The sequence below is a fragment of the Callorhinchus milii genome, unplaced genomic scaffold (assembly GCF_018977255.1).
Source record: "Callorhinchus milii isolate IMCB2004 unplaced genomic scaffold, IMCB_Cmil_1.0 Scaffold6, whole genome shotgun sequence".
In the NCBI taxonomy this organism is placed as follows: Eukaryota; Metazoa; Chordata; class Chondrichthyes; order Chimaeriformes; family Callorhinchidae; genus Callorhinchus; species Callorhinchus milii.
In genome coordinates, this window is record NW_024704747.1 from 25,086,282 (window position 1) to 25,114,119 (window position 27,838).

General features: G+C 39.0%; 1 protein-coding gene across 1 annotated transcript in view; it reads left to right on the forward strand.

Annotated features, from left to right (window-relative positions):
- The window catches only part of ttn.1 (titin, tandem duplicate 1), a 227,881-nt gene that overhangs the window by 29,736 nt on the left and 170,307 nt on the right, over window positions 1-27,838 (forward strand). The window contains 27 exon segments of the mRNA XM_042336317.1: window positions 547-3,837; window positions 4,997-5,275; window positions 6,062-6,625; window positions 9,613-9,894; window positions 10,036-10,314; window positions 10,431-10,709; window positions 10,819-11,097; window positions 11,208-11,495; window positions 11,816-12,094; window positions 17,703-17,984; window positions 18,102-18,380; window positions 18,529-18,807; window positions 19,409-19,687; window positions 20,066-20,353; window positions 20,595-20,873; window positions 21,109-21,390; window positions 21,481-21,759; window positions 22,044-22,322; window positions 22,569-22,847; window positions 23,541-23,828; window positions 24,145-24,423; window positions 24,678-24,959; window positions 25,511-25,789; window positions 25,931-26,209; window positions 26,393-26,671; window positions 26,807-27,094; window positions 27,347-27,625. Coding sequence (XP_042192251.1) covers window positions 547-3,837; window positions 4,997-5,275; window positions 6,062-6,625; window positions 9,613-9,894; window positions 10,036-10,314; window positions 10,431-10,709; window positions 10,819-11,097; window positions 11,208-11,495; window positions 11,816-12,094; window positions 17,703-17,984; window positions 18,102-18,380; window positions 18,529-18,807; window positions 19,409-19,687; window positions 20,066-20,353; window positions 20,595-20,873; window positions 21,109-21,390; window positions 21,481-21,759; window positions 22,044-22,322; window positions 22,569-22,847; window positions 23,541-23,828; window positions 24,145-24,423; window positions 24,678-24,959; window positions 25,511-25,789; window positions 25,931-26,209; window positions 26,393-26,671; window positions 26,807-27,094; window positions 27,347-27,625 — 10,878 coding nt within the window.

Genomic DNA, 27,838 nt, shown 5'->3' on the forward strand with positions numbered 1-27,838 from the left:
GTTGAGCTGGATTTCCGTTATGTTTCCCTTTGCAGAATGAGGATGCCATCCTGTCTTAATCAAACTGTAACGCACAGGGCTTCATTGTGCAAGTTATAATAGGGAATGGAGCAAAACAGATTTTAAATGTTTTCAATGTATTTATTTGTAAGCAAACTAACTAGCCTTCACAGTACACTTTATCTCCACAATTGCCAGTCAAATGCAGAGTCAAATAATTCATTTTCCAATTGAGAAATGCTGTATTTTGTGAATTGAATCACACTTTTGGTGTAATGTCATCTCCATGTCAAAGGTAACTTCAGGTACAACATTATTTCCTCTCCTGTTTTGTTGGACAATACTTTTGCTCACAATTCTTCTTGCAAGAAAATATTTAAGTGATTCCGTTTTATTATAAATTTTTTAAAAAATAGTTTAACATATAAAGCTTTAATATGCTACTAATATCTGCCATCATTTTCACTTTCTAGCAATAAGAAACATTATTCAGAATCAATAATTTGTTTGCTTCCTAAAATGCTAACCATATTATTTTCTATACAGAATTTTCTAGCTCTCTTACCATCTCTGCTGAAGACGAGAGGAAAGATTTCTACAGCAGTGACCTTCATTTGACCGATAAAACATTTGAACTCAAACCCGAATCTCAAGTTAAATCTAGCACTTTGGAGATAAAAACTGATGCTACCACATCAAAAGCAGTCCCAGTATTCATTAAACAAATTTCCAACATTGAGGTATTTGTTGAGGATGTAGCCAAGTTTTCTGTTACCGTGACTGGAATTCCAAAACCCTCTATTCAGTGGTTTTACAACAGCAAAAAGTTGTCTCCTTCACAAAACTACAAATTTGTGTATGATAAGAATGAGTATAGTTTAATTATTTCTTATACAAAACTTACAGATGAGGGAGAATATACTTGTTCAGCGAGTAATGTATATGGGGAGACTTCTTGCAGTGCCTATCTAAGGGTCAAAGTAAAGGAAGACATGGGAGGGTTCAGAAAATCAGCTGCCAAACCTCCAGTTGCAAAACCAACAGAAAAGAAAATAAGTAAAGAGCTACTAACAAAGGAAGTCGGGGGCAAGCCACCCCATTTCGTTAAAGAACTTAAACCTTTGCAGTGCCCCAAAGGGCGAGCTGCCAAATTTGAGTACAAACTGGTGGGAGAACCAATGCCAGAAGTCCACTGGTACAAAGGGAATCACCAGCTTCACCGGAACGTGTACTACAGCATCAGTTCCAATTCTGATGGCTCGGGATCATTAACGATTAACAGCGCACAGGAAGGTGATAGCGGTTTGTACCACTGCAAAGCGTTCAACCCATTTGGAGAAGCAACTTGCGCCGTCGAGCTGGTTGTGCTCGGTGCCGCATGTGCTGGTGGCCAGCAAACCCAGCAGAAAGTAGCCCAAAAGCCAACCACTAAAGCGTATAAAGAATCCGTGAGTGTTGACCAAGCCATAGAGTCGCGTTTATTCGTGGTCAAATTGCCAGGTGACGCAGGGGCTGACTTGCAGAAAGGCGATCAGTTGGTGTACACGATAGCAACAGAAGATAAGCATTCGCTACGCAGCGAACGGACGGGCTTGTTGCGCGATGTGACTATCTCAGCTGCGGAATCGGGGGTAACGAAGAGTCAGATGGTAATGCATTCGCAGACTACCCAAGAGAGTCATCGATTTCTCGAGCAACACTCTGAACCAATTGAAAGTCCAACAGTTGTTACGTTACCAAGCACAGAAGTAGAGCAAGAGCCTCAACTCACTCTGTCCGCAGTTGCAAAGAAAGCCACAATTCCAAAGGAGGGCACTTTCAGCGTTGCTGAAGAATTGCAGGTAATTGAAGCTGTAGCAGCAGTTGATATACGGACAATAGGTACAGCAACAGAAGCAAAGTCATCGAGAGAGTTACCAAAGCCATTCCTAATGCCTGTTATTGAAAGCCAGAAAATGTTCCCAAAAGAATCGATATTTAAATCGCATAAATCTGAAGTGCAACGGGCTTCACGTGCAAAGGATCACATCATGAAATCTGTGCTGGTAACGGAGGAAAAACAGCAGCTTTCAGCTGAATACGCAGAAGCAATAATTGGCTTAGACAGTGCAACAGCACTCAAGTCTGTGAAAGAACAAAAGCAGACTTTGCATCTGCAGGTTATTCACCAACAAGACACTCTGCCCAGAGAATCCACGTTCACTTTTGAAGTACCCTCAGAGGAGAAAGCTGAAGTGAGGAAAAGCCCAACATTGCTGCATTCACTGCTGTCTGACGAGCAGCAATCCGCATCTGATGAATTTACTACTGAGTTACCCAGTGTGAAGGACGCCATCACCTGCAAATCTACAAAAGAATGTGCTTCTCTCTTATTTCCTACTGCCATAGAGACTGGACACATTCTGCAAAAGGAAGATATAATTCCTTACGAGAAGCCCTCTCCTCATACGGCGGTCTATAAACTGGAGAAAGTGTATACTTGTGCAGCAGTTGCAGAAGAACAACGAGAGATGCTCGCGGAGCAAATTAAAGCTCTTGAGAAGGAAGCCGAAGGTTTACATTCGGAGGTAAAAAGTGAGCCCGTTCCACAAACCTGCCTCCAGTCTGTGACTCTGCCGATGTTGCTGTCAAAGGAGAAGAGCTTTACCTTTGAAGAAAAAGAGCAGCGTGCAGTACTAAATAAAGTAGATGACATAGTCAAAGAGTTCAGTACTACCATTGACAGTAAGGTCCTGCAAGATGACTTTGCTGGCACTTTTGCGACCCCAAGTGCCACAACCTGTAAGGATAAATATGAACCGAAATTGCTTTCAATTTCTGTACATGTTGAGGAAAAGGCTCTTTCGACAGAAAGCACAAGTACCTTAGAGGCGGCAGAACAAGACTTTGCCGTTCGAATCCAGGAGGGGCAGTCGGTAAGAATTCCTTTGTTGCTTCATGAGAAACAACTCTTTAAAGAGGAACATACTTCGGCGACCGAGAGAGCAAGTGAAACCTCGCTGAAGGTAGTGAAACAGTCGCAGCAGAAACTACAAGCTCACGTCGTAGAAAAGAGTGATATATTTCCGAAAGAACTCCCGTTTGTGGTGCAAACTCCCCAAACAGTCACTCTGCATGTAAATATACAGATTAAGAAAGCACTTCAAGCTGCTCTAGCGAGCAAACAGTGGGTCCTTTCTTCAGATTTGCTGGGCAGCATCGACGAGGTTAAAATTAAGGAGATAAAAATTCAGAAAGAACCTCAGTACACTTTGTATACCTACCAGATTACCAATACCTGTCCTTCTATAGAAGTGACTCTAGCCTTTGAAGGGGAATACCCTCACAAAGCTGATCTGAGAGAGGAATTGAGAGCTGTATTGCATTCTATTATTCATCAACAGCAACTGATACTCATGACAGAGAAACCATGTACCGTTCTCGCTCCAACCGATAGACTTGTGAAATTGCTGAGTACCACTGAAGCAGAGGGTTTTGTCACGGTTCAAGATCAGCAAACAGTGATCATCAAAAAAGAGAAAATCTTAGAGAAAGCTAGAAAGAGTGAAGCCCAAACACCACCAGTGATCACTGAAGGGCTATCGGATATGGAAATTGATGAAGATAGCGAAGTAATGTTTAGCACAGTGATAACAAAAGTTCAAAAGGTAAATTGGTACATCAATGCAAGGCAAATTACTTCCAAAAAAGAGTTCAAATGTTTGCAAGAAGGTGACACTTACTCACTTATAATCAACAAAGTATGCAAAGAGGAACATCAAGGAGAATATGTCTGTGAGGCACTGAATGAAGCTGGAAAAGCAACTACTTCTGCAAAACTCACAGTTATTATAAGAGGTTGGATTATGGGGATAACATTCTTCTTTAATGTTAATTATAAAACCAAATATAATAGACTAATCACACAGTTAACTTTTAATGCTTAATGTTAGATTCTTGTACTAACAGAACATAACTGAACCATATCTACTTCTCTCTTTCTGCTGCTCTTTTATTTATTTCGCCCACAAAATATATAGTTAATTCACTTTACAGTATATATATCAACTGCAAGGATTAATATTTATTACTATTTCACTTTTATTTTGTTACTCTAATTTAACCAAACATAATTTAAAAGTAAAAGAAGTTCTGCTTTAAAATGAAATGAAATTCCTAGCAGGCTGTCTGTCTGTACAAAATACAATCAAACCAAATAAGATCACATCAGTTAATTTTGCAATCAATTTTATCCAAAAGCTTAAAAGTTCAACTTTAACCTCATTTTGTTTCATGCAGAAGAGGACAAAAATTTAACAATTACTTCTGATCAATATCGAGTCCTGATTATCTGATGTGATCGCAGCATGCTTTTCTTATAGATCGTTTTATGCATTTAATTTTAAATAATAAAAGACAAAATAATTGAAAATAATAAGCAGATAAAAGCTTTGAATTCTATGCTGTTTCTGAACTTACCGTGTTATTCTTTGTAGTTTAATTGCAGTCTAACAATTTCCACTAACCTGATTCAGCCACGTTTGTAAGTTTCAACTAATATAATTTGTAATAATTTCACCCCCCATATTCCACGTTTGAGGAGTTGATCACTTTCTAGATAGATCATGATCACCACTTTGTCATCACATAAAGGCAACTGATTGATGTATTTCTTCCTGAACCTTTATCACCTTTTACCATTCATTTTTTTCTAGGAAGAATAGATGCATCAAGATGCCTTGCATGTTTTAGAGGCATCACACCCACATGTCAATCATTCTTGAATTCCATTGAAGTGTCACCATTTGTCACATTGGACATGATCACTGGTTTACTAACATCTTTTCACGTTCATTTCTTCTCCACAGTCACTCCTTGGATTGTTAGTTTCTGTCATCCCCTCACCATTGGTCTTTTTAGGTGGTCACACCTATGTCTAATCCTTGTGCTTTTTACAAAACAAGTTTCCTGCACAGTGTTGTTAGTGCTCTAATAATCTTTGCATTTGCACCTGCAGTGCCTCCGTCCTTCAAGAGGAAGATTGAATCATTGCAAGTGACACTTGGACAGATTGCTGAGTTTCACTGTGAGGTTGAACCGATTCCCGATGTCAGATTCCAGTGGTTCCGAGCAGGATCTGAACTTCGCGATAGTGAAAAGCTCTCCATTGTTACCGAGAGGTATATCTCCACCTTGAAGCTTTTGAAGCCCCAACTGATCGACTGTGGTGAATATACCTGCACAGCATCAAACCAAAGTGGCAGTGTAAGCAGTAGTGCTAAATTGCTTGTGACTGGTAAGTGCATTTTCCCATACCCTAATTGTCATATTCAGTTTATTGTTGTCTTCCTCGCTGGATGGCTTTAGAAAAAAGGTTTCCCTTCACTCTTCTTTCTTTACCGGAATGGCTCTTCCATTCCTAAAAATAACAGACTCTTTGGTGTGTTATTTTTGTTAAAATAGTATAAATAAGGAAACATTTTTTTGCAAAGGTATTTTATTATTCAATAAGCCGACCTGTTATCTTTAAGGCTTTGCTCATTTTTCATATGTATTATGATTAGTAATACTGGCACACTTCACGTATTAAATAATGTCCATTCCAAAGAATTAATGCCTTTGCAGCAAATTAATAGGTGGCTAAGGCTATTTTATGATCACAATGGTAATGAATTATTTGGAGATATAATTTACATCAACCTCTTTAATCTTTGATTTTAAACAACATAAAGGATCACAATCTTCTCCATGTTACTAAATCACCTTTGCATGGAGAATGCAATGTGTCTGAACGCGCAGTGAATGGTAGCAATGCTATACAAGAACTTTGACGATCAAGTCAATTTTCTCACCCAAACAATCGGTTCTTAAAATGAATTTGCTTTCAATTATTTTAGTTGGAAAGCTGCCTGAATGGTGGCTGTAAATGGTGTTGAGAACACTCTTTTCTTCAAATTCTTTGGGTCTCTCTTTATCTTTATCTTTGAAGTAAATTGGGGCGATTTACCAGTCCTAGTGGTGTGCATTCTTAGACATTAAGTGATGTAAATTGGAAGTCTAACCCAAGATGTTTATTTTGTAGAACTCTTCCCGCCAAGCTTTGTAACTAGACCAGATCCGGTTACAACATTTGTGGGTAAAACTGCGAAATTTCAGTGCGTTGTAGCTGGATCACCTGTGATCCACACTGTTTGGCAGAAGAACGGAGTTGATATAACTCAGGAAGAAAATCTCAAGATTTCAGACAAAGAATACAAGCGCAGTCTGGAAATTAGTCATTTGAAGTTGGAAGACAAGGGCAATTACTCTTGTAAAGTGACCAATCACGGTGGCACTGATATCTGCAGCGTGCAGCTGATAGTACTTGACAAACCACATTTCACTAGGAGTCTCCAAGCCGTCAAGACTGTAGTTAACAGCAATGTGCGTCTTGAATGTCAAGTGGACGAAGACACAGGAGTCAAGGTTGCATGGAAGAAAGATGAAGAAACACTTCGACCAGGCAAAGATTATAGAATGACATTTGAAGACAAGGTAGCGGTTTTGGAAATCCTGAAAAGCAGGCTAAAAGATTCAGGAAATTATATGTGCACAGCTTCAAATGAAGCTGGAAGTACATTCTGCTCAGCATTAGTCACAGTAAAAGGTAAGATTTACTGTACTGATTACTGGAAAAATTGTAAGCAAAACCTGGTAGTTATTGTAGATGGGCTTTTAAAGATGTTAGTAAAGGCAACATTTCTTAACACAGGTTAGTCAGCCAGTGTTTCTGGTTAATGAAAATGGAAAATGAATTCTCATACAATGAATATATATTCTTAATCTTAAAGGTTACATTCTTTTCAATGTAAACAATTCCATTCAAACATGTTGATTGGAGGCTGTGATTTAGGAACAGACAATTCTTCTGGAAATCTTAACGTGTGTTTCTTTTGGTGCTCTTACTCATTTAGAGTCTTCAAATCATCTTTTTTTTTATCAATGTGAATGCAATTTCCATTTATATAGAATTGGGGATTCTCCCCACTCAAATCCCGATAATCCCACAAGCCAAAGCCCAAACTGTGCATTCACAGTTATGTGCTGTTTTACCTGGATTGTTTGATTGTTCACAGGGCAACAAATGCTCTTATCATGTTTCTTTAAAAAATGCTCTTATCACGTTTCTTTAAAAAAAAGTATCTCTTAACCATGTTTTTGCTATATCTTAATAAACCATGGAGAGAAGCAAGGTCCTGAAGGATAAGATTTCAATGTCAGTTTAATCAATGGAGGTTAAACTGAAGACTTGGAAAAAAACACTTGGGTTCACACTCGGATGATTTATCCATTTTGAATCTGATTCCCCATCAATGGGGCTTCATAATTACAGTATTAACGGCTGATTTCTTTAACAGCCATATTTTTTACACGTCTTTACATAAGGATCTTTCTCTTCTCATTTGTTTCATCTTATCTGATGTGTAATTATTATTATCATAATTATATTCATTTAAAAAGTATCTTCCTTTTTGTAGATGTAGATAATCTATATTTATATTGATGTAGATAGACTATCTTTGGGAGAGGGGGGGTGGGTGGAAATCAGGATCTTTTTAAGGGAGGGCTGGCTCTAAGATGTCGTATTTGGGAACAGAATCTCAGAATCAAGCCCCATCCACTGTGACAGTCTCAGTAATCTGGTTCCTGAGCCAGGTGGGTCCGCAGTACTCAGAGGTATTGCTGATGACAGCTAGCTCGGCTTGTCAGCAGGAGTTGGAAGGGCAAATCGATTGTGGGGCAAAGCCAAAGCCCAAATGATTAGGGCACTCCGAGCTGGATAAGCAATGGGAAGCTTGCCAGGCAAGCTATATGGTTTTAGCTGGTTGAACTCTAGCAGATACCCCAGTGCACACTCTGGGATCCTCAAGCCTTGGCTCTTGCCAACCTGCACCTAACACTTCACTCCTGAGTAATTCAGGTGTGACCCTTCAGGAAAAGAGCACACATCCCAGTCCAGATACAAATAAATATCTATGTGTGGGTGGTATGCATGTAGGACTCTTAAGTTTGGTTTGGATACTCTTAAGCATGGTGATGGGTTGACCAGAAAAAAATATAGATATCTTTGATTATACTGTGGAATTTGTGGTGTATGAGAATAGTTGTGCTTCCCTTCCAATTCAATACATGTAAATCAATGCAATAGATGAGTATGCTGAATATTGCGAAATCTGATCAATTTGGTTAAATAGCCACTTGTCGTTTCAAAACAGCAACAAGGCAAACAGGATGCTGGGCACAATCAGTTTGAGTAGGGATTCCCCCAAAAGCATCCTCAAGTTGTATGGTGCTATGGTCAAGCCCCAGAGTTCTGCACACAATTCTAGTCGCTACAACATAATGGTACTACCCAGGCTTCTAGACACATTGCAGAGGAGAGCAACACGGATAATCTCCAATGTTGGAGCAATAAGCAAAAAGCAATAATTAGATAAACAAGGGCTCTAAGTATCTTAGAGGTGATTCAGATGGGGCCTTACAGAGGGATAAGCTTTTAACCGGGATTGAGAAAGTAAACTCTGAAGGTACGATTAAAGCAGAAAGAATTAAAAGGAAACTCGATGCGTACACAAGGGAGAAGGTAATAGAGGAACATGGGAGAGGGAACCAGGAGAGCTGAAACCCAGGCCGCAAACAGAGCCAAAAGACCTATTTGCATGCTGTAACAGTCTAAATATATGTAACAATACTTTTGGATGCACCAAGATAACAGAACAGGTTTAGGGTAGCAAAAGGACAATTTCAGGACAGACACCGGGAAGTGTTTCTTTGCTTAAAAAGTAATAAATGGTTGTAACAAGTTGCTATGAAGAGTGGTTGAGGGCCAGAAGTCTGGATTCATTTAAACAGATTGATGCTGTGAATAGGAGAACGGTAGTGAAGATATTCTGGAAGGATAAAGAAGAGCCTTCTTGCGATCGTATGAAACAGTATTTCTCAAAACCAGAAAAGGTTTTAGTTCGGCTACCAATGAATTTTAATTTGGTTGCATGTGATTTTTGGTCTAGATTCTAGAATAAAGAGCTGCCCATAAACATAATGGTTCATTTAGTGTTTTGTATCTGACATTTTTCTTTTTTTAATATATAATAGATGTTATGTTTTCCATCAGCAAATTTGTGACTTCATTTTGTGACTTGTTGATGAAATTTGACAAGTTTCAAAATCCATCAGTAAATTCCCCGATATTTAAATTTAGGCATCTGAATAATATAATTTTTAAATGTAACCATGTAATAATAATTAACAGTCATTACGTTTGATATAGTGCCTTTCAAATTGGGAGGAAATCTGAAGCGCTGCACAGGATATACTATAAAGTGTAGTGACTGTGTATTTTGTAGGAAAACATAGATAAAAGTGATGTCAGGCAATGTCACATGATTGGTACTAAAATACCATTAATTGTTTCTTAAATGGAAATATAGCCTTTAGTGTAGATATATTATACATATATTTATATTTAGTATATATAAGGATCTTCTGATTAGTGATGTTCAGTAATTTTTTGTCCACTCACATCGCATTTATCTTTTTAGCTACTTATTTTCTTTAGAATCTCTTATAATGTTTCTTCAAACCTTTCTTCAGAACCTCCTTCCTTCGTGAAGAAGCCAGATCCAACTCTGCTGTTGAAACAAGGCGATTCCACACGTTTGCAATGCAAAATAAAAGGCTCACCTGAAATCAGTGTGACCTGGTACAAGAACAATGACATTCTCAGCCCCTCAGAAAAATACCGAACATCGTTTATTGATTCTATGGCTGTCCTTGAGATAGCTGACCTGAGCATTGAGGATGGTGGGGATTATGTTTGCGAAGCACAAAACGAAGCTGGTACTGACAGCTGCAACTGTGTCATTATAATCAAAGGTCTGTAAGATCTCTCTTCGGCTGATATTAATTCCATTCTGGGCAACATTTATGTCGCTTTCTTCTTTAATCGTTCACAATAGATCAGCGGTTTAAAATTGACTCTGCGTCTGAGTTTGCTTTTTATGTGTTCCTTTGTAGAACCTCCTTCTTTTAGCAAGGAATTTGAACAAGCTGAGGTAGTCAAAGGACTCAATCACACTCTTCAGTGCGAGTTGCTCGGTACACCTCCATTTGAAGTTGTCTGGCATAAAGACAGAAAGCAGGTTCGAAGTAGTAAGAAATACAGGATGATCTGCCAGAATACTCGGGCTTCCCTGCACATTAGTTCCTTTGAGTTCTCAGATGTTGGTGATTATCAGTGCACCGTCTCAAATGAAGTAGGAAAATGTTCCTGTGGGGCTTCAGTAAAGATAAAAGGTTAGTCATGTATTTTTTTTGCCATAACGGGATGCTTATGAATTTCCCATTGGCCATATCGATGCATAAACCAAAACTAGATTGTCATCTGTATGCCTTTGTTCATTTTAACTTAGAACCCCCTATGTTTGTGAAGAAGATTGAAAACGTCACTTCACTTTTGGAGAGCGTTGCTGTGTTTCAATGTACCGTGAAAGGTTCAGCTCCCATCACTCTCACTTGGGTAAAAGATAAAAATATTATCACCCAGAGCGACAATATCAAGATGACTTTTGAGAACAATATTGGGACTCTTCAAATTGCCGCTGTTGAAATGAACAACGGTGGGAAGTACTCCTGTGAGATCGAAAATGAAGCTGGAAGTCAGAAATGCCTTGCAGTACTGACTGTGAAAGGTCAGTTTAATGACATATTACATGTTCATTCACAAATCCTGCTTTATAAAATGGCGAAGACTTAAGCTGGTAAGTTCTTTTAATGGTGTCCATTTGATTTTTGTCACAGAACCGGCAAAAATCATAGAGAAAGCAGAGCCCATCAGTGTGACTGCAGGGGACCCAGCAACTCTGGAATTCATTATAGCTGGTACACCTGAACTCAAAGCTAAATGGTTCAAGGATGGCAAAGAGTTACTATCTCCAAGGAAATACAAGACAATTCTTTCAGACAAGGTGGCCAGCCTAAAGATATTCTCTGTAGAAAGAGATGATAGCGGCGAATATTCTTTTGAAGTCAAAAATGACGTGGGTAGTTGCAGTTGCAAAACATCTATCACTGTGCTGGGTTAGTACAACATGACACAATTGCATTTCTACGTCATCTTTACTTATAACTGTAAGCACATCTTTAATTTGATTCCAATAACTTTGACTTTGTTACTTTGTGTTGGACAGATCGTATGATCGCTCCTTCATTCACTAAAAAACTCCGGAAGGAGTCAGGCATTTTGGGCGCTTCCTCACACCTGGAATGCAAGTTCTCCGGTTCTGTTCCCATCAGCATCTCTTGGTACAAAGACGACAAAGAGCTATCGGTCAGTGACAAATACAAAATAACATGTCACGACAATACCGCTAGTCTGGAGATTAGTCAGCTGGAGCTTTCAGACTGTGGAACCTATTCCTGCAAAGCTACAAATCCTGCGGGAAAGGATGAATGCAGTGGGGTTTTAGCTGTCAAAGGTTTGAATCATTCAATTCAAATTGATTAATTTTATACTGCTTATTTTATTTCGTTTCTCCTCTCGTTTTAAAGCTTTGTCAAATCTATATGTAAAAAAAAATCTATAAGTTATAAGTAAAAGTATATATATAAAAAGTTGTTTCTTCATTGATAACCATCTTGCTCACACCGTGCCCACTTGATATTGCACGTGCTTTCACATAGATTTTGGGTAAACACCAACTACTTGTAATTATTTATCCCTCACGCAGGGTTAAAGGGAAAAAGCTTGCTTTTCATTCATTATTCATTTGCCTTTTTTTTTCTGAACGCCTTCTAGAACCCCCAAGTTTCCTCGTAAAACCAATATCTGAGCAAGTAGTACCTAGTTCATCAGTGAAGTTCAAGGCCATCATAGATGGAACACCTCCATTTGCAATTAAATGGATCAAAGGGAACACAGAGCTGGTGACTGGCGGTAGCTGCTTCATTATGAAGGACAATACTTCCACTTTCCTTGAACTTTCTTCGGTGAAACCTTCTGACATGGGTGACTACACTTGTGAAATCAGCAACGATGCAGGAACAATTTCAAGTACAGCAAACCTCTTTGTGAAAGGTGCGATTTTATGTTAAAATTCCTGACAGAGCTATTGTTTCTAACTTTCTTTTTACTATTTTCTCCCTCTAGTTGCATCAAAATACTTCCAGTTTTACATGGTGCACTTTTGCGTGTGTGTATATATGTATGTATATATATATATATATATAACAGTTGAAATTCTCAATCGCTGTGAAGAGGCATGAATGATTTTGTCTTTGTTTTCGTCTGTGTCTTCTTTTTATAGATGTGCCTTTTATGTGATCTGTTCTTTGATATCTTGATTTTTATAGAACCCCCAGTGTTCCTCAGGAAACTGGAGTCATCAAAGTTACTGAGAAAGGGTGATTCAGCACGATTTGAGTGCGAAGTGACTGGCACACCCGAAATAAAAGTTACCTGGTACAAGAATGACGAGAAGATTCAGGCTAGTGACAGGTACAGGGTGTCATGCGTTGACTCTGTACCAGTTCTTGAAATTCTTGATGCCACTGTGGAAGTTAGTGGAGAATACATTTGCGAAGCCCAGAATGAAGCTGGGAGTGAGAGTTGCAGTGTTACTGTAACAGTCAAAGGTCTGTCAACATTACCTTTCTTTTAATGTTCCATTATCAGGAAGTGTCTCTCTTGAGACGATGAATGTCTTTTTGGCCACGAGTGTTACAGAATTCCTCTTTGATTGAATTTATCATCTGTTCCTTTGTAGAACCTCCATCTTTCACGAAAGAACTTGAAAGTCTTGAGGTGCTGAAAGCCTCTGAAGTCATTCTTGAGTGTCACGTGGCTGGTACAGCCCCGTACGACGTTGCGTGGTTCAAGGACAAGAAGCAAATCCGACCAAGCAAAAGGATTAAGACAATCTGTCAAAACTCTTCCATTAGGTTGCATGTTCTTTCATTCGACACTTTAGATGCCGGTGAATACCAGTGCAAGGTGTCTAACGAAATAGGAAGTTGTGCCTGCAGTTCTGCAGTGACTTTGAAAGGTTGGTGAAGACTTAACAAGTGCTTTTCTTTCCGTTACAATACAATTCTTATTTCAGTACAGTAGTGTGATTCTTTACCAGAACGGAGCGTCGACAAAATCTCTTATTCTCGGTATTTTATTTCGCACCCAGCACCTCCGTCCTTCGTTAAGAAGATCGAGAATCTTTCCGTGCTCCTGGGAAGCCCGGCTGTGTTCCAGTGCTCTGTGAAAGGGTCGAGCCCAATTTCCGTAGCCTGGCAAAAAGACAAAGTCAGTGTCAGAGAAGATGATAACATTAAAATCTCTTTTGAAAAGAATGTAGCTACGCTGCAGATTGCATGTGTTGAAAACCATCACGGCGGAAAGTTCCTCTGTGAGGCAAAGAATTCTGCAGGAAGCCAAAAGTGTGTTGCAGCTTTGGTAGTGAAAGGTTGGTTTCAGACACTATTGGATAAAGTGTGTTATCTTTCAACTTTGGCAATCACTCTAAATGTGATAGCGGTTATTTGTAACTGTACAAGAGCAGTTTTAAAGCATCTAAATGAAGTGCAATACCATCTGGAAGATTGTTACAGAAATCACACCGTTGGACACAGGTTTGCCGAGAACCACAAGCTTTTCTATAATTTTTTTAATTTAAAACGAAATGCAATTAAGAGTGTTGAATTTGATGTTAACGCAGGTGTTAGCTTGGCTCATTCTTTGAGCCGAAAGGTTGTGGGTTCAAGTCCCAAGTCGGGATTTTGAAATCCCATCGTCTTGGCAGACCCTCCAGTGCAAGGCTGGGAAAGCATTGCATTGTTGGAAGTACCGTCCATCAATTAGACGTTTAACTGAGGTCCCATCTGCCTGCTCAGGTGGATGTTAAAGATCCTATGGCACCAAATGAAAAGAGAAGGGAACTTTTCCTGGTGTCCTGATCAACAGTCTCCAGATAAAAAATTGGTCATTCACTTCATGGCTGCTTGTGGGACAATGCTGTGTGCAAATTAGCTTTTGCGTTTGCCTACAAAATGCACTTCACAAGAAACCCTGCTTTGAGACATCTTCCTGAAGTGAAAGACGCTATATCAAATTGCAAGGAATGTTATTGTTATTTATAACGTAGGATATAATGGTTCAACAAAATGGTTGCAATGTTGCTGGATTCTTGCTTGTCGAGTGACCATAAGGGGAATGTATTGAGTTATAAGTGTAACAAGCTGGCTGCATGTTACAGTGGGAAAGAGATTTACATAACTTATTGAAACATAAGGAATATTATTGTAAGATGGTCCTAGTGAGTGTAAATAAGCCAAGTGAAGAAGGGAAGATAGTTCATCCAGACGTTATTTAAGCTAGTCAGAAAGAAATGTAGGATTTGCCATTTATTGCATTGCCATTCACCTAGTTGTAAACTGCAGGTAATTGTGTATGTATAGTATTGTAATTATTGGAAGTGCATGCGGAATAATTGATTAGACGGGCTAATTACTTTATAGAATATCATTCAAGATTAATCTAAAAATAACAACCCTTGATTTGGTAGAGCACCTGTCACATTAGGAGGACTTCTCAAAGCACTTCACAGGATTTACTGTGAAATGTGATGGACTGTGAATTTTTGTAGGCAACTCTCTAAGGGGTAGAGTTGTGAAAGGATAATGTTATTTATGGAGCATTGGTGAACGGTTGTCACCTAAGACTGGCCCATTTTACTTTTAATAAACTAAATTTTAAAAATTCTGAGGTTCATTGATGAGCCTGACAGGCTATTGAACCATCAATAAGACCTCTGCCTGGATTGTCTCATTGGAGCCAGTTCAAGCCCAGGTAAATCCCACTTACCTCAAGGAGGATACTGTAAGTCATATAACTTATTTTATCTACCTCAAGAAGGTAAACAACAACAACAACAACAAGATTCCATTTATAAAGCGCCTTTCACGTCAGGAGGACGTCCCAAGGCGCTGCACAGTTGGGTCATGACCCGAGCAGGGGGGAAATGGTCAGGGTGAGGGAAGGGAGGGAGCGAGGAGGGGGGAAATGGTCAGGGTGAGGGGAGGGAAGGGAGGGAGCGAGGAGGGGGGAAATGGTCAGGTAAAGTGTTGAATGGACCCATTGGGATTTGGACACAGGACCCTTTGGTCCAAAATCTATTGCTCAACTAACTGAGCTACCTGGGATATTTGTCAAACTATAAATAAAGGGCTTTGATCGATTTAATATAAAATCTCAAAAGGGAGAAGCCAAATGGGCCGAAATGGTCTTTCTTTCTTTTTTTCTTTCTTTCTTTAGATTCTTACATTCTTCTATTCTTTGTCATATATCTTATATATGGTGTTGTACTGCCATGTTCTTATACTCTTATTTTTGACACAGAACCTGCAAATATCACAGAGAAAGCAGAATCCATCAGTGTGACTGCAGGGGACTCAGCAACTCTGGAGTGCAGTTTCACAGGAACACCAGAGATTGCAGCCACATGGTTTAAGAATGGCACAGAGTTGATGTCTGGTAGAAAATATAAAATCAGTGTCACTCATAAAGTAACTAGTTTAAAGATTCTAACCACCGAAAAGGCAGACAGCGCTGAATATACTTGTGAGGTGAAGAATGATGTTGGCAGTGGTAGCTGCCAAGCTTCTGTAACAGTATTGGGTTGGTATCAGTGCTTCTTTATTGCGCTGCTTAGTTACTTCTTTCAAAACAACAATTTTGTTCAGTAACCTTTCCTTCGAAGAAATGACAGCGGTTGCATTTTTACCATATGTTGGGCAGATCGCACCATCCCTCCGTCATTCAAGCGGAAACTAAAGCCGATGGATGGCTTGAAAGCTTCTTTCGTTAAGATGGAATGCAAGATCTCTGGTTCCGTTCCCATGAATGTGCTGTGGTACAAAGATGACAAAGAGTTAACAGCTGATGAAAAATATAAAATCTCATTTCACGATAATATGGCGCAGTTGGAAATTCACCAACTAGAGATGAAAGATGCTGGAATGTACACTTGCACTGCAACAAATGCTGCTGGAAGTGACCAGTGCAGTGGTGCCTTAACTATAAAAGGTTTGAATTTTGATACTGTATTCGGTGTTGTCGAAGTACCTCCAAGAGTTCTTAACTTAGCTAACACCTGTTTGATCACCACAATCGTAACTTATCATTCCATCTTAGTCCGCTACATTAACCACACATGGCTGGAATGCCACGCTTTAGAGACACATCATCATTCATTTGGCAAACCTTTTGAAAGTAAAGTCTTGTCTTCATTTTACTTTTATGTTAATTGCAATTTTTGCAATTTTCCTCCGGAAATTTTAGAGCCTCCATATTTCACTATGAAGCCTCTGTCCCAAGAAGTAGTGCCTGGCACCAAAGTGCAATTTAGAAGCGTTGTAAGTGGAACACCTCCAATGACCTTAAAATGGTTCAAGGATGACAAGGAGCTGATATCTAGTCCGTCATGTTACATTTCAAAGGAAGGCTCAACAAGTTTGCTCCAGCTCTTCTCCGCAAGCGTATCCGACACGGGTGACTACACGTGCCAAGTCAGCAATGAAGTTGGAACAGAGACGTGTGGCGCAAAACTCTTTGTGAAAGGTGTGACTTTTCTCATGGTCTTTCCACCTAACACTATAAATTTTCTTTTAATTCTATTGCAAAAATCTTTCTTACTTCTTCTCTTTCTTATCCCTCTGTTCCAGTCTGCGTCTACGTGTTTTGTGACCTGTCTTTGCTTGATTGATTTCAAACTGAACAATCTTACCTTTTATGTCGATGCTATTTAATATTTGTTGTTGTTCTCAGAGAAAAAGGAGGCCCTCATTTTTACGATGGTGTGAGTTTTTTTGGCATAATATGACGATGTGCATTTTGAAATGATTTGATTTAAATTTATAAAGAGGTTATGTAGGAATTTGTCAAATAATAGTTTCTAAAGAAAAATAAACCATTTTGTTACATTAGACTAAATGACTCATGAGCCCAAAGGGTGAGTAAGTTGTGTCGTCTGAAGTCACAAGGTGGTTTATGTTCAGGTAAGTATCTTATTTGTACCACATGTGTGGCTTTGAGTCCACGTATGTAGTATAAAATATAATAATATATGTAAGTAACAAGTTAGTTGCAAAAATCAAGGGATTCAAATGCATGAAATGTAATTGTAACACGTAAAATCATTTTAGTCCTAAAATATTTTTGTGGGGGGTGGGGTAATTTTCTTATTGTTATCGTCAAATGATGTGTAAAGTACAGCAACATTTTGTTGTAAAGTTTTCAAAGGCCACGGACATTTGGATGAATATGCCTCTCCTGATGTTGCAAGGTGCCAGATGTACTCTCTGCAATGCCTTTTGATCATTTGACATCTATGACCTTGGTTAATGTGCATTAACCACATATTGACTTTGTGCATCATATAAGTATAGTTCAGGAAGTTAGCAGATCTTTGAGTAAATACAGATCAAAAATAGGGTGGATTGGAAATTAGTTGAACATTTGTTTTCTTAGTGCAACAGTTATGATGGTTTGGTCATTGCGCTGCTCAACACTCTGCTTTATTTAGCGTACACAATCCTTTTCCTGTTTCATCCGTTGCTGTTCAAATATTTCACTTGAACATGCGTGAAGATCAATTGCTTTTCTTGGGATTTAATTTCGATACACTTTGCCTTTGTAGAACCACCAACCTTCGTTCTGAAACCAGATCCCACAGTATTGGTGAAAAAGGGAGATTCAACATCGTTTGAGTGCACTGTAACAGGCACGCCTGAGATCAAAGTTACCTGGTACAAGTATGAAACTGAAATTCAACCAACTAACCAATTCAGAACATCGTTTGTTGATTCGGTGTCAATGCTTGAGATTATCGACGCTAATGTGGAGGACAGTGGTCAGTACATTTGCGAAGCACAGAATGAAGCCGGCACTGACAGATGCACTGTGACAGTTACAGTTAAAGGTCTGTGGTCATGTCTTATTGTGAACAGTGTGGTAGAAGCAATTGCGAGTCATTTTCTTCAGAAATCTTTTGGTTTGGCTGATGTCCGATTCCTTTTGTTGTGTGTCTTTTTTTTAGAACCTCCTTCTTTTAGAAAGAAGCTCGACGCTGTTGAGGTGGTGAAAGCCACTGATCTTTGTCTTGAGTGTGAAGTGGCTGGCACAGTCCCTTTCGAAGTCACTTGGTTTAAGGACAATAAGCAAATCCGACCTAGTAAAAAATTCCAGGTGACCGACAGACACTCTTTAGTCAGTCTTTATATTCAAAAGATCGATAGCTCAGACGTGGGTGAATACCGGTGCAAAGTAGCAAACGATGTGGGAAGTTGCACTTGTTCTGCCGGAGTTCGATTGAAAGGTCAGTTCAGCAATGTTTGCAGACCATTCGCTCTTTAGGAACGTTTGTGATTTTACAGTATTTTCTTAGTTTTCATTCGAATCATGTGGCGAAAGAATATCCAGCGTACTAACATTTTGATTCATACAACTTTTTAACTTCAAATCAGAACCCCCATCGTTTGTGCAGAAGATTGAGAATGTGATGGCATTATCAGGAAATTCGACCACTTTTGAAGGCTGTGTAAGAGGTGCATCTCCTCTGTTTGTTACCTGGATGAAAGACAAGGATGAACTCCGAGAAGATGATAATATTAAAATTTCTTTTGAGAACAACATTGCAATACTTCACATTGCTGCTGTTGAACACAGTCACAGTGGAAAGTACACATGCCAGGCCAACAATGATGCAGGCATTGAGAAGTGTTTTGCCACCTTGTTAGTTGCAGGTTAGTATGAGAGACTGTGAGGCTAAATATACAGCTTTACTGATTCATTCTTTGCCGCTGAATTAATTTAACTACAGTTACTCGTTTAACAGAAGCAACAACTTTCGTTTATATAGTGCCCTTCACGCACAGTAGCATCACGGAGCACTTGACAGTGGCGGAGTCTGTCATCGAGGGAGGGAGTGGGGGAGGAGACCAGAAGTACAATCAAAAAGGAAGGTCTTTAGATGGGATTTGAAAGTGGGGGAGTGAGGAGGCAAGACGGAGGGATTGAGGGAGGGAGTTCCAGAGTTTCGGGGCACAGTGGCTGAAGGCACAGCCACTGATGGTGGAGTGGAGGGGACGAGAGACAAACAGGAGACCGGAGCCAGTTGAGCGGAGGCAGTGGGTGGTAGAGTTGGGGGTAAGCAAATCGGATAGGTAGGGAAATGCGAGGGCACGAAGGGATTCGAAAATGAGTGAGAGAATCTTGAAATCGATCGTTTGGGAGCCAGTGAAGCCTGGCAAGGACTGGTGTGATGGCGGTACAGAGTTTTGAGCAGTAAAGATACAAATATTTTTTCTTATTTCTTCTAATGAGGTAGTATGATTTTTCTCGCAGAACCCGCACAAATCCTAGAGAAAACAGAACCACTAAATGTTACTTCAGGAACCACAGCGATTTTGGAATGTGTTGTAGCTGGCACACCAGAACTCAAAGTAAAATGGTTCAAGAATGGACATGAGGTGACATCCAGCAGAAAATATAAAATCAGCTGTGTGAATAAAGTGGCCAGCCTTAAGGTTCTGTCTGTTGATAAGGATGACAGTGGCGAGTATACATTCGAGGTCAAGAATGAGTTTGGACAAGACAGCTATAAAACGTCTCTGACAGTGCTAGGTTGGTGAACTTGTGCATTGAAAGCTTTGCTGATATAAAATGTGCATTTCAAGGGAAGTCCTTTCCAGTCTAATATAATAAAGGATCACTTGTAAATGCTCTAATGCTCTGGCATCATATCTGAATATTGATTTATCACACTGCCTTTTGTAGCAGAAAATATCAATATTCAGATTGCATATGGGTATTCGATTGGCTTATAGGCATTGAGGATATCATCTACAACCATATAATTATCTCCTTAGTTCTTTGTGTCTGCAGTCACCGTACTCGTGCTTTGAATGGCTTACGGGACATTACAAGTACTTTAAGAAAAACATTGCAAACATCTGCTGCTTTCAGCTGACTGCCTTTGTTTTCTTGCTCTGTGTTGGACAGATCGAATGATTGCTCCATCATGTACAAGAAAGTTAAAGAAAATGGATAACATATTAGGGGCTTTCATGCACATGGAATGCAAAGTGTCTGGTTCTCATCCAATCAACATTACTTGGTGTAAAGATGACAAAGAGATAATGGCAAATGACAAATACAAAATATCTTTTGAAGACAACACAGCAGTTTTGGAGATCGATCAACTTGAAATCACGGATGGTGGAAATTACTATTGCAAAGCAACAAATGATGCTGGAAGTTGTGATTGCAGTGGATTCTTATCCGTCAAAGGTTTGAAGACCACATTACCCCCATTCCACTTCCACTTTAACATTCATCAAATGCTAATTTTCCGATGATAATATTCTCAGTTTCTATTTCCATTTTTTGTTTTGCATACCATTCTTTTGCTAGTTAAACTTCGTTCAATATTGAGGTGCTGGAATTGGGCATCTAATTTTTTTTAAAAAAAACTGGTTCTTATTTTCCTTGTGGCTAATTTCACTATTTTTTCCTCTTAAATAAATTATAGAGCCACCAAGCTTTGTAGAAAAAATAGTATCCCAAGGTAGCATAATTGGATCCACGGTGCAATTTAAGAGTGTCGTGGCAGGAACTCTTCCACTGACAGTGAAATGGTTCAAAGGAAGTCGGGAACTGAAGCCTGGTACAGCATGTTCCATTTGGAATGAAGGCTCAACACACTTCATGGAACTAATTTCAACTAAAACGACGGATGCAGGTGGTTATACCTGCAAAGTCAGCAATGACGTTGGTGCAGAAACCTGTAATGCAGAACTACTCATAAAAGGTGTGCATTTTTGGAACTCTTATTAGCAATTGAGATTTGTATAGTGCTCTTTCTTACTTAGTTCCATTGAAAGGTAAGTATCGGTCTGAAGAATTCTTTTGTTTCAGTCTGTTTGTCTGTTGTTCATGTTCTTTGTCCGCACCAGGTCCTGAATATTGAAGAGAGTCGATTGTAATTGCAATTACTCTATACCTTTAAATTCAGTGCACTGGTTAATTACGTTTCATTTCTCTAGAACCTCCGACTTTTACTCAGAAGCCAGCTCCTACCGCTGTGTTAAAAAGGGGAGAGTTTGGACGTTTTGAGTGCAAAATAGCCGGTACACCGCAAATCACAGTTACTTGGTATCTAAATAACCATGAAATTAGAGCCAGTGAGAAATACAGGATATCATTTGTAAACTCATTGGCACTGCTCGAAATTGCTGGGATAAGCATTGAAGACAGTGGCGATTATTCCTGCGAAGCACAGAACGAAGCTGGTAGCAACGGTTGCAACTTTGTGGTACAAGTTAAAGGTTTGTAACACAACACAGTGCAGTATTGAGCATTTTACTGGTTGCATTTTGATCGTTCCGGTAAACCATATCACTGTGTTTGCTCCTTAGAACCACCCGTATTTACAAAGAAGCTTGAATCTGTAGAAGTAGTGAAAACAAGCGATGTGCCTCTTGAATGTGAGGTGACTGGTACAGGTCCCTTTGACGTTGCATGGTATAAGGACAGTAAGCACATTCGACCTGGTAAAAAGTACCAGATGACTTCTGATGATTCATTAGCCAGTCTTTGCATTCTAAAGTCTGACTTCTCAGATGCTGGTGAATACCAATGTACAGTAAAGAATGATGTGGGCAGTTGTTCCTGTAGTGCTGGAGTCAGTTTGAAAGGTCAGTTACACAGTTTTATAATAATAATAATATTCCTTGCATTTGATATAGCGCCTTATCACGTCACTGAGACGTCTCAAAGCGCTTCACAGAATACACTGTAAACCAGATTGTCGGTGTGTTTTGTGGACGAAACCCAGCAGGCAATTGCGCACAACAGAATGTCAGAAAGGATTGTTTCTCCACTGTTTACTATCCGCCTAGAAGTTATGAAGACAATTCAGTGTTGCGGGAGTGAAAGATTTTCACATAACTTGACCACACAACTGTTTATTTTAAACTAGAACCCCCAGGATTTACACAGAAGTTTGAGAATATGACAGTGTTTGCTGGGAAATCCACCGTATTTCAATGCCTGGTAAAAGGCTCAAAACCTCTTTATGTAACTTGGATGAAAGATAAGGATGATGTGAAAGAGGATGGTGATATAGCCATGTCATTTGAGAACAATATTGCCACCCTGCAAATAACCGGCACTGGAGAAAAACATGCAGGGAAATATATATGTCAGGCCAAGAATGATGCTGGAACTGAGAAGTGTTCTGCCACATTATTGGTAGCAGGTCAGTAATAATAATAATAATCCTTGCATTTGATATAGCGCCTTATGACATCTTCAAGATGCCTCAAAGCTCTTCACAGAATATACTGTAAAGTGGCAGTGGACTAATAGTTGGGATTAGCTTTGCTACATTGCGTGATGTTGCCTATTAAATTTGGATTCTTTATTGATCGGAAGCTTTTTATAAAAAAATCCTACCCAACGATCTACGTTCTCCTACTGAAGAGAGTTTGTTTTCTTCTCACAGAACCAGCAAAAATTACAGAGCAAGCACATTCGCTTAGCGTGACTGTGGGTGATCCAGCGAATCTGGAATGTACTGTCACTGGTACACCAGAAATAAAAGTAAAATGCATTAAGGATGGAAAGGAGCTGGTGTCTGGCAGGAAATACACAATCAGCTTCCAGAATAATGTGGCCAGCCTAAAGTTTCCATCTGTTTGTAAGGAGGATAGTGGTGATTATACATTTGAGGTCAAGAATAAGTTTGCGTCCTGCAGCTGCAAAGCTTCACTGACAGTCCTAGGTTGGTGATTTATTTGTGTGGAACGATTAAAATCAGTAAAGCATACGTTGACAAGCATAGAGTTGTTAGGAATTTTCTTTTACAGTAACTTGCAAATAAAAAATATCCTGATGACAGCTACTACATGAGCCCGTTGATGATATCATGCGAAATGTTTAGGTTGTCACTGATGGCAGACGATCGATCAATTTTAATAATGATATTAATCGTTGCATTTGATATTAATCGTTGCGCCTTACTTTGAGCTTCACAGAATATATTGTGTATTTTGTGGGTGAAAGGTGGCAGCCAATTGTGCACCATAGTGTTCCCAAAACAATTCTAGATTGAGTGCCCAAATTATTATTATTATTTTAAATGTTTAAGGCATTATTACTTCCTTGATAATTTTAATTTATAATTTTTTATGATCATAATTTTAAGAAACGGTTTAGAGTTGCTTAAAATTCAATTTCAATAATTTCAGGAGAGATAACTTAATTAAAACAAAGACTCCGCTTTGGACTAATTTAAAAATGTTTCCACTATCAAGGACCTCATGAGAGTTGTTTATTCTCAGGTATTTTTTCCTTGCCAGTCAGAAATTCCTATCAAAGCTAAAGCATTAATAACGTAAAGTTTTGTGAAAGATTCCCCTCCACCACTTTGTTGTTAAGGTTGACTGGTTGTGCTTTGTCACCTTGTCTTGGACAGATCAAATAGTTCCTCCAGAATTTACCAGAAAATTACGGAAAATGGACAGTGTTTTAGGATCTTTTATACTCATGGAATGCAAAGTTTCTGGTTCTCTTCCAATCAGTTTTTCATGGTATAAGGATGACACAATAATATCTGCTAGTAAAAGATGCAAACTGTCGAGCCATCACAACACAGCGGTTTTGGAGATTAATGAACTAGAGATGGCAGATGGTGGAGTTTATGCTTGTAAGGCAACCAATTCAGCGGGAAGTGACGATTGCAGCAATACCTTTATTGTAAAAGGTTTGAAAGATTTACTTTATTTCAGTGTCTTTCACAGCTTTGGCAAATCTACTCAATTCCTTCACGAATAAGCTCATTCTCATCACAGATTTGTTCCCATTCTCATTCCGGCTCTTTGCTTTCCTCGCATTGATTTCATATTATAATAATAATCTTTGCAATTGATGTAGTGCCTTATCACGTCGTTGAGACGTCTCTTTTTGCTGAATTTGCAATTTGTTTTGGTGTTTTGCAGTAAATTCCAATTCTAGCTTTGCAATTGACTATTAACAGATATCTTACAATACAGCCTTTTTTTTTCCGAATACATTTTCAGAACCACCAAGTTTTATCGAAAGACCTGTTGCCCAGGAGGTTATACCTGGCTCTTCAGTGCAGTTTAAAAGTGTTGCACGAGGAACTTCTCCGCTGTCTATCAAATGGCTGAAGGATGGCAGGGAATTGATGTCTGGAGCTGAATGCTTCATTTTAATTGAAGGCTCATCGAGTTTGCTAGAGCTATTTTCAGCCAAAATTTCCGATACCGGTGAATATACTTGCGAAGCCAGCAACAGCGTTGGCAGTGAAACTTGTACGACGAGGCTCTTTGTCAAAGGTGTGCATTTCAGACGGATTCTTTTTTTCTTACTGGTCACGGAACTCTTAAAAATTCAACCCGTCTCTTTTTCAACAGTTAAACTTTACAGTGTGTTGGGAAACGTCATTTTCCTTCATGTCACGTTATACGTTCTTTATTTTGGAATGTTACTGTGTTTGTCTCCTTATCGTTCATTACGTCCCAGTATGTTGTATATCTTTGATTTAGCCTTTTATCTTTGTAATAATCTTACGACATTTTTTATTCTCCAGAACCTCCATATTTTATTAAGAAGTTAGACCTAACAGCAGTGTTAAAAACAGGAGAAACAGCACGCTTTGAGTGCAAATTAACTGGCACACCCGAAATCAGTGTGACTTGGTACAGAAATAACTGTGCAATTAGTGGCAGTGGAAAACACAGAATATCATTTGTTGATTCTGTGGCAATCTTTGAAATTACTGATGTCAGTCTGGATGATGGTGGGAAGTATTCTTGTGGAGCCCAGAACGAAGCTGGTAGTGAATCTTGCAGCATTGAAGTTAAAGTTCAAGGTTTGTAAAACATTCCTTGTTTCACTTTCCATCTGAAACAGTTGGCTCTTTGGAAAGACAAATGCTTTGTTTTTGATTATGGATAAATTTGGGGGCTATATAAACCGATTTAACTTTAATTTTACTAAAATTTTTCAATCGGCCAACAAGATTAAAAGCGATTTACCTCTACTAATTAATTATTCTCACAAATTATTCACTGTTTTTCAGAATAATATGTGACAATGTCACTATTTTAAAAATATATTATTCCTAACTTTTTATTGTTTAGAATCAACGACTCTTGGCCCCAATTAACTTTGAGGCATGTAAGTGCCTTTGAAAATTGTAATTGAATACAAACCAATCTAAATAACATAGCTCTGTGCATTTAGTGAAAGAGAGCGTTGGACTAACGCCCATAATCAGTCACCAAGTTGGCCTTCAGATACGAGTCACTGGAATATTGTTTTCGTGGCTCAACAATTGTTGCTGGGAATCACTGTTAAAAAAAGAAATGTTCAATGTCTGTGATTTGTCAATTTGTCATGTGGATGTCTTTGCTTTTGTAGAACCTCCCTCATTTACAAAGGTGCTTGAATCTGTTGAGGTAGTGAAAGCAAGTGATGTGCCTCTTGAATGTGAGGTGACTGGTACAGGTCCATTTGGCGTTACGTGGTACAAGAACAAAAAGCAGATTCGTCCTAGTAAAAAATACAAGATGGTCTCTGAGAGATCACTAGCCAGTCTTTGCATTCTAAAGTCCGATATTTCAGATGTTGGTGAATACCAATGTACTGTAAAGAATGAAGTGGGAAGCATCTCCTGTAGTGCCGGAGTCAGTTTGAAAGGTCAGTTGTTTCGTGGTATTTGCTCGGTTGCCACTTTCATCGTGAGACGACGTTGAATGCATTATTATCAATTAATTATATTGAATGTTTCGCCTGTGCAACTGTAAAATAACAGAATGTATTCTGTTCACTTCAAACCAGAGCGACCATCCTTCATAGAGACAATAGAAAATGCAACAACATTTTCTGGAAATTCTACAGTATTCCAATGTCTTGTAACAGGATCAATTCCTATATCTATAAGCTGGATAAAAGCTGACCATCATATCAAAGAAGACGAAAAATTTAAAATGTCCTTTGAGAATAATGTTGCCACACTGGAGATAACTAACGTTGAAGACAATCATAGTGGAAAATACATTTGTCAGGCAAAGAATGATGCAGGAGCAGCCCAATGTTTTGCTACTTTGACAGTCATGGGTCAGTAGGAATTAATCAGCACAATTACCGTTGAACGCGTGTAGATGTTTTACGATTGATTGAGGATCTTTGTCTCGGAATAGTTGCCGCTTCCTCGTGGAATTTATTCTGTTCAAGTCTCAATCACGGCCCACATTACTGCACAGTTGTTCTGATGTGAATGATCTGATTTCTTTCTCATAGAACCTGCAAAAATCCTAGAAAAAACTGAGCCACTCACTGTGACTGTCGGACATCCAGCCATATTGGAATGCACTGTGGCTGGTACACCAGAACTCAAAGTTACGTGGTTCAAAAATGGGAAAAAGTTGGCGTCTAATTCAAAATATAAAACAAGTTTTGTGAAAAAAGTGGCCAGTCTAAAGATTTTGTCTGTTAAAATGGATGACTCTGGCGACTATACATTTGAGGTCCAGAATGAATTTGGAACAAGTGACTGCAGTGTCTCTTTGACCGTATTAGGTTTGTGATTGAATTGCATTTTAAAAGGGTTTAATTGTTATTTTAAAAAAAAGCAGGCGTTTCAAAATTCGGCATAAAGTTCAAAACGCTTCCCTTTTTGATGTTTTACACTCTTTTTTTTATATCCTCGGACAGATCAAATAATTCCTCCATTGTTTTCGAGGAAATTGAAAGAAATGGACACTGTTTTAGGATCTTTCATGCACATGGAATGCAAAGTGTCTGGTTCTATTCCCATGACTATTTCTTGGTACAAAGATAACAGAGAAATATCAGATAGTAACAAATACAAGATGTCACATCAAGACAACGTACTGACTTTAGACGTCACTCAGTTAGATTTTTCAGATGGTGGGATTTATGTCTGCAGAGCAACAAATTCAGCAGGAAGGGATGAATGCAGTGGTACCTTAACCGTAAAAGGTTTGAAAGACTATTTTAATGACTTTAATTAGTCTTAAAACAAATACACATCTTTTTTCTAAGAGTTCTCTACATTTTCTTGGTGTGTATAAGCGCAGTAAATTAATATATTATATCGATTTTTATTTTGCTATCAAGTTATGTATCAAAAAGTACATCATTCAGAACGTTGCCTTATTTTGCTGGTAATCTCTTGCAGTTTGAAATACAGGGCTGATTTCAATGAATATTTTCTTTTTGTACGAATTTTAGAGCCACCGAGTTTTACGGTCAAAATAATGGCCCAGGAAGTTATACTTGGTTCCACAGTACAGTTTAGGAGTGTTGTGAAAGGACATTCCCCGCTGACTACAAAGTGGTTCAAAGATAACAGGGAACTGATGTCTGGTGTGGCATGTTCCATTTGGAATGAAGGCTCAACACATTTCCTAGAGCTGTTTTCAGCCAAAGTATCTGATGCGGGCAGTTACACCTGCCAAGCCATCAATGATGTTGGTACCGACACCTGTGCAGCAAAATTGTTTGTTAAAGGTCTGCATTTCTGGATTTCTTTACTACGATTGCGATCTAGCCGTGTTAGCTATCCTTTTCAGCCTTCAAAGTGTGGAGAGGGTAACTTAGCTTCTCTATGAGGGTGGTGAGTTCCAGTGGTGGAAAGATAGACTCCTACAAGGAGGGATAGAGGAGGTGGGGATGGGGACTATCATGCTTTCAAATCAGAGTTTGCAGTAACATTCAGAATTG